Below are 18,855 nucleotides of genomic sequence, written 5' to 3'. Positions count from 1 at the left end.
AGATGACTCGCGGCGGCCGGTGCCTTGGGTTGATTTGCCCATTGGGCCTAGCCTGCTCTCCGCAGCTGTGTGTGTGTGTGTGTGTTGTGCGTGTCCAGCTGACTCACCTGTGTGTGCCCATATTGTTTGTATCACCTCTGGCCAACCCTATAAGAAGACAAACAAGAATCATGTACCATCAGTCTTGAGAAAGGCAGGGCTCCTGCCGAAACGTCGACTACAAATAAACTTGGAAACAGTATGAAGCAATTTTTCACTTTTATATATATATATATATATATATATAATATTTTTTTTAAAGATACATGTGTTTTCAAGAAGCTGATCTTCATTCGTAAGAACACCCGGTTTTTGAAGGACATTCGACAACCCAAACATCTCCTAAATCCCAAACATCTTCCCTTGAGTCCTTTCACCACTTCGTCATCAGTTGTGCAACTAAATCAATTGCATACTCGGATGGTGGAATGCAAGTAAGGTGAATTGAATGAAGGAGAAGACTGAGACATTATTTTTAACTCTAGTGTTACTATGCAGTACAACTTTTCTCCATGGCATGCGCGAACATTAAATTCTTGCATGAAGCTTTGATTGTATGTACATAATATTGTCACTATAAAAAGAACACAGGACAGAGGAAATGGAACACAGTGCGAAAAAAAAAAAACCGAAGTTCATCTATGAAAGCTTATGCTTGATTTGATTCATTTTCGTTTGCTCCTTTTGATTCTTGAACTTGCTAAGCAGCCCATTGAAACTAGCAACTAAGCAGGTAGCTTCTAGTTCATACTATGGAATAGCCATGATGGGCTTAAAAATTGCACTGTGACCAATTTCAAGCAGCTCAAAACAATCTTTCGTATGGTTTAGTGCCGAGGTCTTGAGATAACGAGAAAACGAGTTCAAGTGTTGTTTTTTTTTTAATGTCAGGATGGAGCAGCTGTTGTGTCACTGGACACATTGGGTGCCTTCGTTTTATGGAAGCTGGGCTTGACTTCAGTCTCCTTAAAACAGTGCTTGATGTGGAGCTCTCATATTAGCAGCCTAGGTAATAAGAGACCCTACAATTGCGATTCACTGTAGTAGACCCTAACAAAGGGAGAGTCAAAAACACTGAAAATAGATGTACAATACATTCATAAAAAAAGACCTAGCAACAATTCAGCTAAGAATAGTAAAACACTTGGGAAATGCTGTGCAAGTCATAAAAGAGTTAAAATACATATATAGCGGAAAAGTAGCATGCAAAAGCTCTATGTGGATAAGAAGAGCAGTCAATAGCTTATGGTATGTTAGAATAGGCAGATTGAATGACATAAAGAACAGCGCACCAGGAATACATACAGACTGAAAGGACGAGAGATCACACATTGCAATGAAACAAAGTTGAGGGCAAGCATGGAAGGCTGGCTGGAAAAACAATTCGTCTCTCTTTTGTGCTCCTCATCTTAATGCAGTCCCAAGACAAAGGTAGTTTTTAAAGAACTGGAAGTTATCAGCGCACGTTTCCAACCCCTCTAGAACCGTCTCAAATGTCCCGAAGCTACTGTATTGAAACCGCAAGAATGCTCAAGGTTCACTTGATCATTTGGACTAATGATGATCGCTAGAATGCAACAGCAGGGAGAACACGGGTGATTCACAACATGATGTTGTATAGCCCATGTCATACATTTATTTGCTGCTTGGAGATTATTGCATCAGATTCTTAATTCAATATAAAGGCGCTGAATATAGAATCTAAAACAGAAGCAATCTGTGGTACAGTGATGTGAATATAAATTATAATGGTTCCTAGCATAATTTTGCTAGTAGGCAACAAGAAGCGCATTCATACATACTTTCTTTTTAGGCCACATCTGGCTGTTATTCACTTCAATAAAAATTCCTCAAGGCTCCAGGCACAGAAAAAAAAAGGAGAGGACCACTGAAAATGGAAAATGGCAAAATCATGAAAAGGACATCGCAGTAATGCTCCGGTGAAAATGAAGCCTACTTTTTGTATGCTAAAACTTTGTTCTACTTAAAATAATTACCGAAAAACTAAGTGTACTGTAGTAATCTCGATGACTATTTCACGCCGCGTGCGTTCACAGGCTCCTCCAGGATGCGGAGAAACTGTCCCAGGGCTCTTCCCACAGAGACACAGCTGCAAGCACAGGTTCAGAGCGTCACGTTATGACTGATGCCTATGAAATACCGTCAGAAGAAGTAATTGCTACACACAGGCACAGATGTACCCTTCATCATGACTAGTCAATTGCACAGTACAACTGTCAGTATATTTGCGGGAACGGGGTTTTGCAAACCTCGAGGCCCTAGCACAGGAAGCGAAGGTAGTGCAGGTGGATTTACTCGCTGAATTGCGCTACCAGCCACCCCCCAGGCCAGCCGAATCGCTAGAGCCGCGATGCGCCTGGGCCGGAGCCCAAGACTCCGTGCCGCGCGCCAGAGGCGCAGACGTAATGACGGTAGGGCAGGAAAGGCCATCGGAAGGCTCCGCGGTTCCTCGCGCTCTTGACCCCTACGCGTTCGAGCAGTGGCGGCGAGCTAGGCTCGTAAGCAACGTCCGCGTAGACGTGGAGAGGAGGGAAAGACGTCCCCAACCGCTTCGTGGAACACGGAATCCCCCATCCGCGCGGCGGGTGAACGATCGGCTTAGCTGGAATTGCAACCAGACGGGCTATGTGGTACGCAAGTCTCCTACACCACCTTTTATTGGCATGATTGGCACCTGGTGCATTCAGTCGCGTTGACGTGTGGTGGTTCATATATCGGCCAAACTGGCCGTTGTGTAAATGATAGACTTAGGGAGCATGGAAACACCGTTAAGAACGCTGACCTATCATGATTATTCATGTTTTCCAGTTTTCAAAAACAGCCAAGTAGTTACCAAGCACAAGGATAAACTTACACAAGAGATTATCAACGCATCTGAAATCATGAAGCTAGGTGATAATTGTATCAGCACCCCTTCCATAGCCATCTCGTTGAAAGAGCATTAACTATTTGATATCGTATAATCGTACACGCCCCCTTCATGGATCACTGCCTTGTCGTGGCGGAGGGGCTTGCGTAACTCGATGAAGTCGTGAGCTCTGCTGTGTAGGGCCACCCAAGATAGACAGGTCACGGCAGAGAGTTCTGACAAAATGTGATTCACTGGAGAAGGTAATGGCAACCCACTCCAGTATTTCCTGCCAAGAAAACCCTATGGCCAGTCACAATACCATTAATGATATGGCGCCGGAAGATGAGCCCCCCAGGTTGGAAGGCGTCCCACATGTTACTGGGGATGAACAAAGGGCGATTCCTAGTAGCTCCAGGACGAATGAAGCCAAAAGGACGCTCAGTTGTGGATGTGTCGGGAAGCGACCGGAAAGTCCGATGTTGCAAGGAGATGTATCACATAGCAACATGAAATGTAAGATCTATGACGCAAGGTAAACTGGATATCGTCAAGCGAGAAATGGACAGATTGAACATTGATATCTTGGGTATCAGCGAGCTCAAGTGGACCGGAATGGGAGAATTTAACTCCGGTGACCATTATGTCTTTTATCGTGGGCACGAATCCAAGAGAAGGAATGGGGTCGCTCTCATAGTAAACAGAAGAATGGGCAAAGCAGTGCTAGGGTACAACCCCAAAAACGACCGAATGATTTCACTTCGGATCCAAGGTCACCCTTTCAACATAACAGTTATCCAAGTCTATGCACCGACCACTACTGCTGAAGAAGCTGAAGTTGAGAGATTTTATGCGGACCTACAATGCCTTTTAGACCGCACCCCATCATCAGACGTCGTTTTTCTCATAAGAGACTGGAATGCTAAGGTAGGGAGTGAAGAAATATCCGGAATTACAGGCAAGTTCGGTCTTGGTGAGCCAAATGAAACTGGGCAGAGGCTAGTAGAGTTTTGTAAAGAAAACAAACTGACCATAGCGAATACTCATTTTCAACAGCACAAGAGGCGCCTGTACACATGGACTTCCCCGGACGGTCTGTACAGGAATCAGATCGATTATATTATTTGCCGGCAGAGATGGAGAAGCGCTATACAAGCAGTAAAAACAAGGCCTGGGGCCGATTGTGGCACCGATCATCAGCTTCTTGTTGCCAAGATTAAGCTTCGATTGAGGAAAACGCAGAAAACTAGAAGGCCTTTCAGGTATAATCTGGATCAAGTTCCATTAGAATATGCTGTGGAAGTGAGGAATCGATTTCAAGAATTAGATATAGAAGACAAAGAGCCCGAACAGATGTGGACTGATGTTCGTGATATAATACAAGAAGTTGCTACTAAGGTAGTTCCAAAGCAAAATAAATGCAAGAAAGCAAATTGGTTATCTGAAGAGGCTTTGCAAATAGCTGAGGAAAGGAGGATGGCAAACGTTATGGGGGAAAGAGAAAGATATAAGGTTCTCAATGCGGATTTTCAGAAAATAGCAAGGAGAGATAAGAATGCCTTCCTGAACATACAGTGCCAAGCAGTTGAGGACAACAGCCAATTAAGGAACACAAGAGCTCTGTATAAGACAATCAAAGATATCAAAGGAAGCTTCTGTGCTAAGCTATGCGTGATGAAGGACAAACGAGGCAAGGACCTCACTGAAGCCGCATAGATAAAGAAGAGGTGGCAGGAATACACAGAAGAACTGTACAAGAAGGACCCGAATGTGCAAACGCAACATAAGACGGTTGTGATCACTGATCTCGAGCCGGGCATCCTGAAGAGTGAAGTTGAATGGGCCTTAGCCAGCCTTGCTAAGAACAAAGCTAGCGGAATTGATGGCATTCCAGCTGAGTTGCTTCAAAACCGCAACCATGACACTGTTAACATTCTGCATACATTATGTCAGAAGATTTGGACAACCCTGCAGTGGCCACAGGATTGGAGGAGGTCAGTTTACATCCCCATTCAAAAGAAAGGCAATGCCAAAGATTGTTCCAACTACCGCACGATCGCGCTTATTTCGCATGCTAGCAAGGTGATGTTGAAAATCCTCCAAGGTAGGCTGCAGCAGTGTGTGGATCGGGAGCTTCCGGACGTGCAAGCTGGGTTTTGCAAGGGCAGAGGAACTAGAGACCAAGTTGCCAACCTTCGCTGGATCATGGAAAAAGCAAGAAAGTTCCAGAAACCCATCTACTTCTGCTTTATTGATTATGCGAAAGCGTTTGACTGCGTAGATCACAGCAGATTGTGGCAAGCTCTCCAAGAGATGGGAGTTCCAATTCACCTCATTTGTCTCCTCAGGAACCTGTATGAAGGGCAAGAGGCCACAGTCAGAACTGGGCATGGTCTTACTGATTGGTTTCCGATTGAGAAAGGAGTGAGGCAAGGCTGCATACTGTCGCCCTGCCTATTTAATCTATATGCAGAGTGCATCATGAGGAAGGCCGGTCTGGACGAGTCTTCAGCTGGAGTGAAGGTGGCTGGAAAACGTATCAACAACCTTAGATATGCGGATGATACCACTTTAATGGCAGAAAGTGAAGCGGAACTCAAGAGACTTCTGATGCGCGTACAAGAAGAGAGTGAGAAGTTTGGGCTTAAACTGAACATTAAAAAGACAAAGATCATGGCGCCTTGCCCTATCAAGTCCTGGAGCATCAAGGGACAAGAAGTGGAAGCTGTGACAGATTTTCTCTTCTTGGGCTCCAAGATTACCTCGGAAGGAGACTGCAGCCATGAAATTAGGAGACGCCTGCTTCTGGGAAAGAGAGCAATGGTTAGCCTTGACCGCCTAGTAAAGAGCAGAGACATTAGTCTGCCAACCAAGATCCGTATAACTCGTGCTATGGTCTTTTCAGTTGTGATGTATGGATGCGAGAGTTGGACTGTGAAAAAGGCTGACCGCCGAAGAATTGACGCTTTTGAATTGTGGTGCTGGCGAAGACTTTTGAGAGTTCCTTGGACTGCCAGAAGATCAAATCAGTCAATATTGTCGACCATAAACCTTGACTGCTCATTGGAGGGTCAACTTCTAAAGTTAAAGCTCAGCTACTTTGGTCATCTGATGAGAAGAGAGGAGTCGCTGGAGAGAGATTTGATGTTGGGAAAGGTTGAGGGTCGCCGGAGAAGGGGTAGGCAGCGAACGCGATGGTTAGATGGCATCCTCGAGGCACTGCAGATGAAGTTATGTGATGTTAGGAAGATAGTGAGAGACCGGAAAGCGTGGCGTGACATGGTCAATAGGGTCACGAAGAGTCGGACACGACTGCACGACTGAACTGAATCGTACACGCGAAGCGGTTGCATGTGCTTAGTGACTGGGTTGAATCTTTCCGCTCCTCTCTGGCTTAGTTTGGCTGTGGGGTTTAACGTCCCAAAGCAACTCAGACTGACAGACCTCGTAGTGGAGGACTCCGGAAATTTCTGGGGTTCTTTAACGTGCGCTGACATTGCACAGCACACGGGCACCTTGCTTTTTGCCTCCATCGAAAAGCGGCTTCCGAGGCCGGGATTCGATCCCGCATCCTCTGGAACAGTAGTCGAGCGCCGTAACCATAGTCGAGCGCCACCCCGATGGGGTCTCTCCGCTCCTCCCTGTTTCTTTTGTTTTTTCTATGGTGCTAAAGTATATATATGCTAATAGCATCCGGAATAAAATATTTGTTGTCAGTTCAGCGCTGTGTTTGTCCCTTTCTTCCTCTGGCCTTGTGCCGTTGCGCTTCTTCATTAGATATATCAGACAAACTCGCCCACCAGTTCTTGCTGTACTCTGACTGAGCGCACAAACCGCACCCTCACGAACACTACGTCCATGTATGTCATGTCGGGCACCCGAAACTGGTACACAGTTTTGTCATTCGTAGCAAACGCGTATAACACCGCGAGGCGTGAGATCCCCAGTTATTCCCTGTCCTATTTGGTGTACGCCAAGATACCCGGCACGTTTTTGGGTTTAATGTTCCCTTCCTCCCTTCACGACGACCCTTCTGTCTATAAGGTGGTATGTCGTGCTGAGGAAGCTCGTCGCCTGGCCCGCTTGCACACTTTGGCCTCAAAGACCGCTATGCCAAGCTTCTCGTTGAGGCCGCATATGCTCTTTATAACTTCGTGTGGCTTTGAATGCCTTTACTCAAGCGAGGTTTGTGCCACAAGTGTTTCTTTAGGCACACTGTCGTGGTTACTCGGTTAAGCGATGTGAGCTATGTAATCGCCAGTGTTATCGCTCACAATCACCGCTCCCGCACACTACAGTGAACTAGAATATTGGGTAGCGTGCTCACTCCGCGGCGGCTCAATGGGGAGCGGGGGCCCCGCGTACGTCGATAGGCGTCTGCTTCGCAGCGCCGGCACCAGGTAGCGCCACGGTAGACCACGGTAGGATCTTGCCCCTCCCGTCGCTGTCAGCCGGTTCAATTTGTCACTGCGTTGTTGCTCTGTTGTGTGCATGCTTTTTTTTTGCGCCTATATGGGAGGTCACTTCAAGCGTTTGTTCAGTAAATGCCAGTTCAGGCTCATGTTTAAGCTCCCGTCGAAAGTGAGTGTTGACTACACCACGTGCGTCGGTGTATGGGTGTTGCACCTGGAGATCAGAACTCTTCGTGCTTTTCTTTCGCACATGATGGGTTAAGCGGACATGTGGCCTATAATAACTGGTTGCTTCACTGGGACAGACTGCTAATAATTTTATTAATAACATTCTTTATTTAGTATAGCTAAAACAACATACACATACGCAAGCGCCGAAGCCACAAGTGGGCTTGTGTGGCGACAATCTGCAGCCGCGGCAATCTTCGTGCCACATCAGAGCTCCATCAGAGGCACACAAAAGAAACGAAACATTTGGCACAACACACTATCAAAAATGCACTGATAACATCAGTACATATTATAGGTTCTTTTACGCTTGAACAGCAACTCAATGTTTTGCAGGTGGTCAAAGAAAATACATCGTCCGGTAGTTCGTTGAAGATGGCTGGAACACAATACCGTTTTGTTGCTTTACCGTAATGAGTGCGCACTCTCGGTTTAAGATAACGAGGAACATGTCTCAACGGTGCCGGTTTCGTGTTTATGTGCCTGTATGCACTGCTCCAAAAATATTTTAGTACGTACTACAATTTGTTTAAAAGATTGTCAAAAGAAGGTAAACCGACTGCTCTAAAGACACTTCTGGGCAAATTCTCCTGTTGCATGTAAAGGACGCTTGTAGCGATGTTTTTCAAAATCCTATTAACTCGACATTTCCATGTGAAAGAGCCGTTAAAAAAAACAATAGATACCGTATTTTAAAACACTATACCCCAGAGCACGGGCGATTAGTTTTCTGATAGAAAAAGGCATCATGGTTTTCAAATTAAACAACAAGAATGCAACACTTCTAAGTTTCTTAAAAATGTGGGTCAACTGAGTATTCCATGTCAGATCACTGTCTATGTGCACACCAAGATACTTAACCGACGGGACGCTAGCTATAAGTTGACAAGAACAGAGCAATATGAGGGGTGTAAATATATGGAGCCTACATTTGTTACATCTTTGTGTTGGTTACGAAAACAGACAAGTCGGGATTCGTTATTAATTATTTGTATTCAGTTTGAGACAAACCAATTACTAACTTTAATAACGTCCTCCTGAAGGTTAGCAAGGGCACATGAAAACTCAGGATTGCTTGATACTAGTAAAGTGTCACATATATCATTCACATATAAGTTGAACAACAAAGGAGATAAAATAGACCCTTGCGAGACACCGCACAAAAGACTTAATTACCGCGTCACTGCAGATGGGCCCAAACCAAAATATGCCGGCCTGTCGTCACAACCATTGCTACGCTCCGATGCAAGACTGGCTATGTGCATACCCAAAAATAGCCCTGTTCGGCGTTTCCAAAGATGACGCTCTAAGGAATCTCGAAATAACGGCTTGAGGGGCTAGTTGGTGCTGCATCGTATTACAGTTGGTAGTGTGCGCGTGTGTAGTGTATCTTCTCTTGTGTTTGTTGCGCCACATATCTGAATACGCTCTAAGCAAGCAGTGGGAGATCAACCTCCGTTCCTCGGACAAGCGGCTGGATGAGAGCTGTGCTGTTTGTGAGCTTCATTTCGAACCTCGCTTCGTTCCACGGGACTATGTTGATATTGTGAAGGGGGAAGAAGTCCGCATCCCTCGTGGGAAGCCAGCATTATCTCCCGATGCCGTACCATCCACGCTATTGCCGAATCTGCCGGCCTATCTTTCAAAAACGATACCGAAAGAAAGACAACAAAGAAAGAGGAAACCCACTGGTGTTGAAACACATGGGCCCTCGAAAACAAAATTTTCAAGTCTGTCCGATATACCCGTAACAATTCAGAAGAGTAGGAATCGGCCCCAGACGAACAGATTCTGAAAGTATTCTTGATATTTTCGAAGTGGTTAGAAATAGACTGCATAAAGAAGTTGGTTGCCCCATTCACGCAGAAGGCCGATCTCAAGAAGTAATAAGGTTTTATTTAGTCCCCAAACTGCACTTCTATTTGAAAGGGATTAATTTAAAAAAGGCAGAAAAACGAGGACGGGCGAAACACCTCAAACTAAGCCGTTGCTAACGTTGCTGTGAAGTGCTGGAGCAAGTGAAGAAAATAAGCGACAAAATGCGTGAACATAAATATATGCAGCGGTGACAAATTATTTCATATGTTTCATAAATCAGTGACTTTATGTCTCTCCAAATAGGTAAGTATGCAGGCTGCAGCGGTGGCGTAGCGGTAGAACATCCGCCTCGCATGCAAGGGGACCGGGGTTCAAATCCCAAATACCGGTGCCACGCAATTCTCCACCGGATTAAAAAAAAAAATCCGCGTGTCGATGGAATATCATAAACAGGTTTGGGGTGCGACCTGATGCCGGTGAACACCTCGGCAATGCACTCCCTCAACAGAACAGGAGTTGGCCACCCTGGTGCAGTAATTGGCGTCTACCTCTCATGATAAGCTTCACAAAACCCCGGCCCTCAGTCACCAGCCGCTGCGGAACAACTGACCACGGCGGCGGTCAGACCTGTGATGCAGCAGGGGGCGCTAAGAAAGCCTGGCTCCGCTGGACAGGCCGCCATTGGAGACAGACCCTGGCAACGTTTAATACTAGAACCCTAGCTAGTGAAGCTAGTTTAGTAGTGCTCTTACAGGAACTAGAAAGTATGAAATGGGATGTCATAGGGCTTAGTGAGGTTTGGAGGCCGTATGAGGCATATACATTACTGAAGGATGGGCATGTACTGTGTTATCGAGGTTTACCGGACAAGCGAGAACTAGGAGTAGGTTTCCTTGTCAATAAGTATATAGCGGGTAATATCGATGAATTCTATAGTATTAATGAGAGGGTGGCAGGCATCGTAATTAGGCCTAATAAGCGGTATAAACTGAAGGTTGTACAGGCCTATGCACCTACATGTAGTTATGATGACCAGGCAATTGAAAGCTTCTACGAAGATGTATAATCGGCAATGCGAAAGCACGCAGTATACTGTACTAATGGGCGACTTCAATGCCAAGGTAGGGAAAAAGCAGGCAGGAGACAAGGCAGTAGGTAACTGTGGCATTGGTTCTAGGAATAGCAGGGGGGCGTTACTAGTTGAGTTTTCAGAGCGCAATAACTTACGAATCATGAATACCTTCTTCAGTAAACGGAAGAACCGGAAATGGACATGGAAAAGTTCGAACGGGGAGACTAAAAATGAAATCGACTTCATAATGTGCTCAACCGCCGCCATTATGCAAGATGTACAGGTAATCGGGAAAGTGCGATGCAGTGACCACAGGATTGTGAGGTCCCGAATTAGCCTAAATCTTAAGAAGGAACGCAACAGATTATTAAGAAACCCATCAACGAATTAGCGGTGAGGGGGAGGGCAGAAGAGTTCAGGATCTCGCTACAGAATAGGTATTCAGCTCTAACCGAGGATGACGACATTACCCTAGAAGCAAGGAACAATAATTTCAGAGATATCATTACTGAGTGCGCCGTACAAGTAGGCGGAGGACAGTTAGAGAGGATACAGGTAAGCTGTCTAAGGAGACGAAAAATTTGATTAAGAAACGCGAGAGAACGAAAGCTTCCAATCCAACAGACCGGATCGAATTGGCCGAGATATCAAAGCTAATCAATAAGCGCAAGGTGGCCGATATAAGGAAGTATAACATGGAGAAAATTGAGCATGCTGTAAAGGACGGGGGAAGCCTTAAAGCGGTAAAGCGGTAAAGAAGAAATTGGGCATAGGTAAAAACCAGATGTATGCGATGAGGTACCAGGCGGGCAACGTCATCACGAATATGGATAAGATAGTCAAAGTAGCCGAGAAGTTCTATACAAATCTCTACAGTAGCCAAAGTAGTCAGGACCGTAATGAGATTGGCGGTAGGGAAAAGCATTCAGGCGTTCCACCATGTGACGAAGGACGAGGTCAAGAAAGCATTAGAAACTATGAAAAGGGGGAAATCAGCTGGAGAGGATCAGATAACTACGGATTTGCTGAAGGACGGGGGGGATATCGTGTTAGAAAAACTGGCCACCTCGTATACGCAGTGCCTGGTGTCATCGGCGGTACCGGAACCATGGAAGAATGCAAACATTATCCTCAGTCATAGGAAAGGGGACTCTAAGGACCTTAAAGATTACAGACCAATCAGCTTACTGTCTGTTACGTATAAGGTATTTACTAAGGTAATCGCTAATAGAATCAGGACAACCTTAGACTTCAATCAAGCAAAGGATCACGCAGGGTTTCGGAAACGGTACTCTACTCTCGATCATATCCATACCATCAATCAAGTGATAGAAAAATGCTCGGAATATAACCAGCCCTTATACATAGCATTCATTGATTACGAAAAAGCATTTGACTCAGTTGAAACCTAGGCGGTGATGCAGGCATTGCGAAATCAGGGGGTAGACGAGCCGTACGTGAAAGTGCTGGAAGATATATACAGTGGCTGCACAGCAACCATAGTTCTGCATAAAGAAAGCAACAATATTCCTATAAAGAAAGGTATTAGGCAAGGAGACACAATCTCCCTAGTACTATTCACAGCTTGTTTAGAGGAAGTATTCTGAGACTTGGAATGGGAGCAGTTAGGGATAAGGGTAGGTCGCGAATTCCTCAGTAATCTGCGATTTGCTGATGACATTGCCTTGCTAAGCAACTCGAGAGATGAACTACAAATAATGATTGATGACCTAGACAGGAAAAGTAGAAAGGTAGGCTTGAAAATCAATATGCAGAAGACTAATGTAGTGTTCAACAGCCTCGTGAAGGAACAACAGTTTACGTTAGGTAGCGAAGTACTGGAAGTAGAAGGCGAATATGTCTATTTAGGACCGGTGGTAACCGCAGATCCGGACCATGAAAAGGAAATAACAAGAAGAATAAGATTGGGATGGAGCGCATTTGGCAAGCACTCACAGAGTATGTCTAGCAGCTTACCGGTATCGCTAAAGAGGAAAGCATATAACAGTTAAATCTTATCTGTACTAACCTATGGCACTGAAACGTGGAGGCTAACCAAGAGAGTTCTTTTTAAGTTGAGGACATCCTAGATGGCTATGGAACGAAAAATTGTAAGGGTAACGTTAAGAGATAGGAAGCGTGCAGAGTGGGTTCAGAGAAATAACTCAAGTTACCGACATTCTAGCGGAAATTAAGAAGAACAAATGGACATGCGCAGGACATGTAGTGCGAAGAGAGGATAACCGATGGTCGCTTAAGGTAACAAACTGGATTCCAAGGGAAGGAAAGCATAGCAGGGGGCTGCAGAAAGTTAGGTGGGCGGATGAGATTAAGAAGTTCGCAGGGGTCAGGTGGATGCAGCTAGCACAGAACCGGGTTGAGTGGAAAAATATGGGAGAGGCCTTCGCCCTGCAGTGGGTACAGTCAGGCTGATGATGATGATGATGATTATGAAATAAGTATGCAGTAGCTGGTAATGATGTTTGAAAACCTTGTGGTGCGCCTCCTGTTCTGAGAAAAACGCGAAATGTGAATTATGCATCTTCCCTTTTACTTTGTCAGAATTACATGCATTCATTCAACCTGTCATCTCCATGCCCCTCTTGATTATGTGTGCTGCAGCTTGGGTGCTTGTTAATAAACAGTTGTTGCGGCCGATACTCCTTCATTCCTCGTTTGTCCCTGGCACGAATCCCATGCAAGTACTATTGACGTTAAGCATTAATGGAAAGCTGTATAACCCCCGGATATGCAGTGAGTTATAATTTCTTTGCAGGGAAACAATGCAGGCACGAAGGGCATACACTACGTGAACGTCCCAACGAGCCAAGTGCATTGATTAACGTTGTTTCAACATGTGCACAGCGCAGATGTAAAAATCAATTCAAGGTCCGCTTAGCCATTTCAGCAAAACCCACGCAAATATATCGGTAATATTTCAATTTGTCGATGCGGCTACTGCGACGCCGGCTGAGCGCGGCACTGGCTTTCACCCGTGGAGCGCGCGTGCTTCGAAGCACCTACCGTGGAGACGCGCGCAGCGCCACCGCGCGCCGCCGCTCCCCGTCGACACCAGCGGGGACACCTCGAGCGGCGCCTGTGAGCACAGTACCCAATATTCTAGATCACTGTACGCACCACGCAAGTTTACCCATGTTGCTCGTCTTAGAGGGAAACTCCGGCGGGTTTTTTGTCGTTTTAAGTTTTCAATTGCATTACTTTCCTCAGTGTGTCCTGATTCAAACACAAAAAATCGTTTTCGAAATTGCGAGTAGAATAATGTTTAAAAGGAAAAACAGTCCTTCCGGAGCCCTGGGGCGAAGTCTTCGTGGTGCGATGCGGCGGCGGTTCGGGGAGCCCGGAGTGCTTGGAGGCGAGAGGCGCACTGCCGTTGGGTCCGAGTCGGCTTCTTTTCTAGCCTTCGGTTGACAATGCGTAAGACATGCCCACACAACAGTTCCCTCCCCAAGTCAGGGTCCGTAGAAACAAACACGCATAAGTGCACACGCAGGAAGGGGCACGTAGGCCCCGCAACTTCCACACTGCATGACCGCCATGTTGCGGATGAAAAAACGTAAAACAACCAAAAAAAAGATGCACGTACGCCAACAACTTCGGCCCTGCTAGGGGTCACATTGCAAAACAAGCTGGGAGGACACCCCCGCTCGCGCACTGCGAGGGGGTCTCTCTAACTGCGCGCAAACTACTCCGCCAGGAGAACGCGCACGTACGCGTGCTCTTGACATTACCGACAAGGCAGAGACACACAGAATACGCTTAAATATTTCAATAAACTTTTCTAGAATACTGCATATGGTTAATTGCCATATTATGAAACATAAATGCGGCCACTTTCGTGACACGGCCCCCCACTTTCAGAATATTATAGAACAATATTCTAAAAACAAACAAAACGTGGCACGCAGGCCGATACAACTCATGGACATGCACTATACAATAAGTAACACATAGCAAAAATGAAGTTCAGGTAACGTAGAGGAACATAACCATTAATCCATAATGCATGCAAAATCATATGAACCCTACAGTCGGCTAAGGTAGTCCGCCCCAACGTTCTGACTACCCTTAATGTGTTGCACGCGGAAACTATACTCCTGGAGGAGCAAGCTCCAGCGCAGAACTCGGCTGTTCAGTTGCCTACTCTTCTGTATATATGCTAGCGGCTGATGATCGGTCTGCACAAGAAATTCGACACCATATAGATAAGTCGAGAACTTTTGGACGCCCCAGACCAAAGCGAGACACTCTCGTTCAATCGTGCTGTAGGCGACCTCCCTAGCGAGCAACTTTCGGCTCGCATACGCGACATGGTGCAGCGTTCCCTCGTACGGCTGCAGGAGTACAGCACCTAAGCTAGTGTCGGAAGCGTCGGTGCGCAGAACGAAGGACTCGTTGAAGTTCGGCAGCCGCAAAATAGGGGGATTGGATACACAATGCTTGAGCTTGCGGAAGGCTTCCTCATGTATGGGGTCCCACTTCACTGCATTACTTCCGCCCTTCTGGGTCAGCTGGGTGAAAGGTGCGCTTATCTCCGCATAGTTGGGTATACACTCTCTGTAATAGCCGGTCAATCCCAAGAAAGCTCGCACCTGGCGCTTGGTCCTTGGTGGCTCGGCCGCTTGTATTTTATCCAGAGTTTTTCCCTGGGGTGCCAGCTTGCCTGCTCCGATTCGGTGACCGAGGAAATCAATTTCCGTCATCCCGAGTTCACACTTGCTGGGTCGCACTGTAAGCCCGGCCGCTTCGATTCTTGCAAATAGCTGTTGCAGCGTAGCAACGTGTTCCTCCCAGGTTGCGCTGGCGACGAGTATGTCGTCGTAGTAGTGCTCTACTCCGTGAATGCCGCCTACCACCTTGCGCATCAGTTTGGCGAAAACTGCGGGCGCTGTCTTGCTGCTGAACGGCATGAAGCGGAACTGGTAGAGTCCGGACGTAGTGGAAAAAGCCGTTTTAGCCTTGTCGTCGTGAGACAGCGGGGTCTGCCAATATCCCTTCACGAAGTCCACCTTTGAAAAATATCTCTTGTCTCCCGCTGTGGCAAAAACAGCATCGGCTCTGGGCATGGGCTCCAAGTGTCCGATCAGAACATCATTCAGCCTCCGAAAGTCGATACAAAGGCGATTGCTTCCATCCGGCTTTTTCACCAGGAGCACGGGAGAGTTATATGGGGAGACTGACTTTTCAACAATTCCCAGCCTCTCCATTTGTTGCACTTCGCTCTCGATACCTTGCCATGTTGCGAACGGCAGAGGATACTGTTTAACGTGAACGGGTGCAGTTGTCGTGACCGGTAGACTGCATTCCATCCATTCTGTTTTGCCAGGGACATTGGAAAAAATAGCTGCGTGTCTCTCCATCGTGGATAAAAGGAGCTGTTTCTTCGCGGCATCGAGGTGCGGCAATAGCTTCACATCTGCTACTCCCTCCGTTTTTTCAAACTCTGGAACAGGCAGCTTACTGTCCTCCTCAGTTTCAGTCATGCTGCTGATCACCAGGCACTGTCTGTTAGCGGGTGCGTCTCCCCTCTCTTCGTATCTTTTCAGCATGTTTGCGTGAAAAATCTTTGACCCGCTTGCCGTGTCGATGACGTAGTCGGCGTCCCCTTTCCTGGCGGTGACCTCGAATGGGCCCTTCCACTGCAACAACAGCTTGTTGCTATCAGTTGGCAGCAGAACTAACACCTTGTGGCCAGGTTCGAAGTTTCGGTCCTTCGCCTTGCGGTCATAGAACTTCCTGTAACGGGTTCCTGCCTTTTCAAGTTCTTCATGCGCCAAACGACACGTTTCTTCCAATCTGTTTCTGAGATCGAGTACATGCTCGTAAGTGGTCTTTGCCTCTTCATCTAAGCTCTCGTTCGTCCACACCTCCTTTAGGATGGCCAGTGGCCCACGCACGTGTCGACCGTACAGGAGCTCAAACGGCGAAAAACCGAGGCTGGATTGGGGAACCTGCCGGTAGGCAAAAGGAAGAGGGGCTAGGTAGCGATCCCAGTCTTTCGGCTTTTCAGCGCACATTCGTTTCAGCATTAGCTTCAACGTGCCGTTGAGTTTCTCCACCAGCCCGTTAGCCATGGAATGGTATGGAGTGGTGTGTAGCTGACGAATGGAGAGCAATCGTGCCACTTCCTTCATCAATTCTGAGGTGAAGTTTGTGCCCCGATCGCTGAGTACCTCGTGAGGGACACCGAATCGCGAAAACATCGCCACCAGAGCTTCGGCAACACGCTCAGATTCTATGCTTGGCAAGGCTACTGCATCAGGGTAACGTGTGGCATAGTCAATCAGTGTCAAGATGTACCTGTTGCCCTGTTTAGATGGGGGGTAGATTGGCCCGACAATATCAATGGCCACCCGTTTGAAGGGCTGTCAATGACTGGTTGCCTTCCCAAGGGGCACGCGTGGCACTCTCCCCTTCGGCGTGGTACGCTGACAGATATCGCATGATGCCACAAATCTCTTTCCATCCGCCGTGATGCCAGGCCAGAAAAACTCTTCTAAAATCCGCTCTTTTGTTTTCTGAGCACCCAGATGTCCTGCCATTACGCTGTCATGCGCCATTTTGAGTACCGTTTCTCGATGCCGTTCGGGAACGACTAGCTGTCGCACCTGCCGTCCGTCCTTCTCTGTGTAGCATCGGCACAAAAGACCGCCTTCCTTCTTGAACAAGATGCCGCTCTCCCCATTTCGACACTTTAAATTCTTGCCAATTTGTGTGAAGCATGAGCGCAATGATTGATCCTTATCTTGATCGGCCGCATAGCTTTCTCCATCCCCTAATTGCCTTTCAGCGTCCGGAGTGCAAAGTTTCTGGAACTTCTGAGGCTTCTTTGCGGCCTGAGCACGAGTCACTACGGCAGCGGTGGTTTCAGCGACCAGATCCGTTTCAATAGTAGTACTTTCGACTATTTCAGCGGGATCATCAGGAGCCCTGGCACCTTCTATATTACCCAGGATCAGGTCATATATTGGATCCTGCATGCACAGTGCTACAAGACTTCCGCTGTAATAAGGGGTCTGGACCTGCACCTGCGCTTCTGGGAGCATCTTCACAGTTCCGTCGACAAGGTATACGGGATTACTCGTCCCCGTTAGCTGGTCCTCAGCTACCAAATCTCTCCGGATAATCACGGTGTTGCAACCGGTGTCACGCAACACAGTGATTGTTTTCCCGTCCAAACTTCCCGCAACCACGGGCAACCCTTCTACTAAAAACTTCTGTCGCGCCGTTCGCACCGCGCTGAAAACGGGAATACGGCTACCATTCTTCAGTTGAACGTAGCCGTCGCAAATGTTTTCTTCTACTTCCCTCGGAGGGGAATACACACAGGCTGCCTGAGTTTTGTCAAGCGCCCCTTGCCCACACCCATTTGCTTTGTGCCCTCTTCGGCCACATTTGAAGCAATGGGGGATATGGTTGGCAGAGTCGCTGCTCCGGCAGTGCGCGGCATTGTGTCCCGCCCGGCCGCAGAGATAACATCTCAACGCTCCCCTCTCGACGGCCTTCCTTTCGGCGCCTCCTGCTTTGTTCGCTTCCTCCCGGCTTTCTTTCCTTCCCCTCGCTAAGTTGACACCGCCTTGCGCATCCAAAAATTGATCAGCGAGGTTGATCATATGTTGCAAATTTTCTGCCTTCCGTTCTTTTAAGTACAACGACATGCTGGCGTGACAACTGCTCAGAAATTGCTCTTTAATGAATAGCTCACGCAGCGACTTGTACTCTAGGGGGATTTTGGACAGCTCCACCCAGCGGTCTAAGTAATGGCTTAAACGCGCTGCATATTGTGCGGCTGTCTCGCCGTCGGCTGTTTGCCACCCCGGAATTTCTCACGGAAACCCTCGACTGTAAACCTGAAACGCTTCAAGAGCGCCGCCTTCACCTTCTTGTAATCCGAGGTGTCTTCCGGCGTGAGTCGCCCGAAAACGTTCCACGCCTCACCGCTTAGGCATGTGCTTAATGCCGTCGCCCATTGATCCTCAGGCCACTGCTGACTACGGGCTATGCCCTCAAATCGCCTGATATAGGCATCTAAGTCGTCCTTTCTCTCGTCAAAGGAAACAAGCATTCTGCTGGGATTGAGTCGGAAACTGGGTTCCGCAACTACGTCGCGACCATCAGCTCTTACTACGGACTCATCTCCCGCCTGTCGCAGCTCTAATCTTAGCTGAAGAAGCCTGGCTTCGAGTTCACCAGCCTCTTTTGCTGCCGCGCGTTCCCGTTCCCCGGTTTGTCTAGCGAGAGACCTTTCCTCCCTCTGCCGAGCTTGTTCATCCTCTATCCATTTTCTCAGTTCCACTCCTGAGAGACCTAACTGTCCACCTATGGATACTAATTTCTCTAGATCCATGTCACAAGTGCATAAAAACTACCTAAACACCGAAACTATCTATCAGCAATGC

General features: G+C 47.3%; 1 protein-coding gene across 1 annotated transcript; it reads right to left on the bottom strand.

Annotated features, from left to right (window-relative positions):
* Nucleotides 1-2,070: 2,070 nt before the first annotated feature.
* LOC146180059 (uncharacterized) lies at nucleotides 2,071-18,803 on the bottom strand. Its single transcript, XM_084580314.1, is given in 4 exon segments — nucleotides 2,071-2,149; nucleotides 14,762-16,709; nucleotides 17,355-18,263; nucleotides 18,266-18,803. Coding segments are annotated over 4 exon segments (3,474 nt in total).
* Between the last annotated feature and the right edge of the window lie 52 nt (nucleotides 18,804-18,855).

The sequence above is a fragment of the Amblyomma maculatum genome, chromosome 9, assembly GCF_055883805.1.
Source record: "Amblyomma maculatum isolate TAMU_Amacu chromosome 9, ASM5588380v1, whole genome shotgun sequence".
Classification (NCBI taxonomy): Eukaryota; Metazoa; Arthropoda; class Arachnida; order Ixodida; family Ixodidae; genus Amblyomma; species Amblyomma maculatum.
The sequence above is the reverse complement of the archived record's forward strand: the minus strand, read 5'-3'. Positions and strand labels throughout refer to the sequence as shown.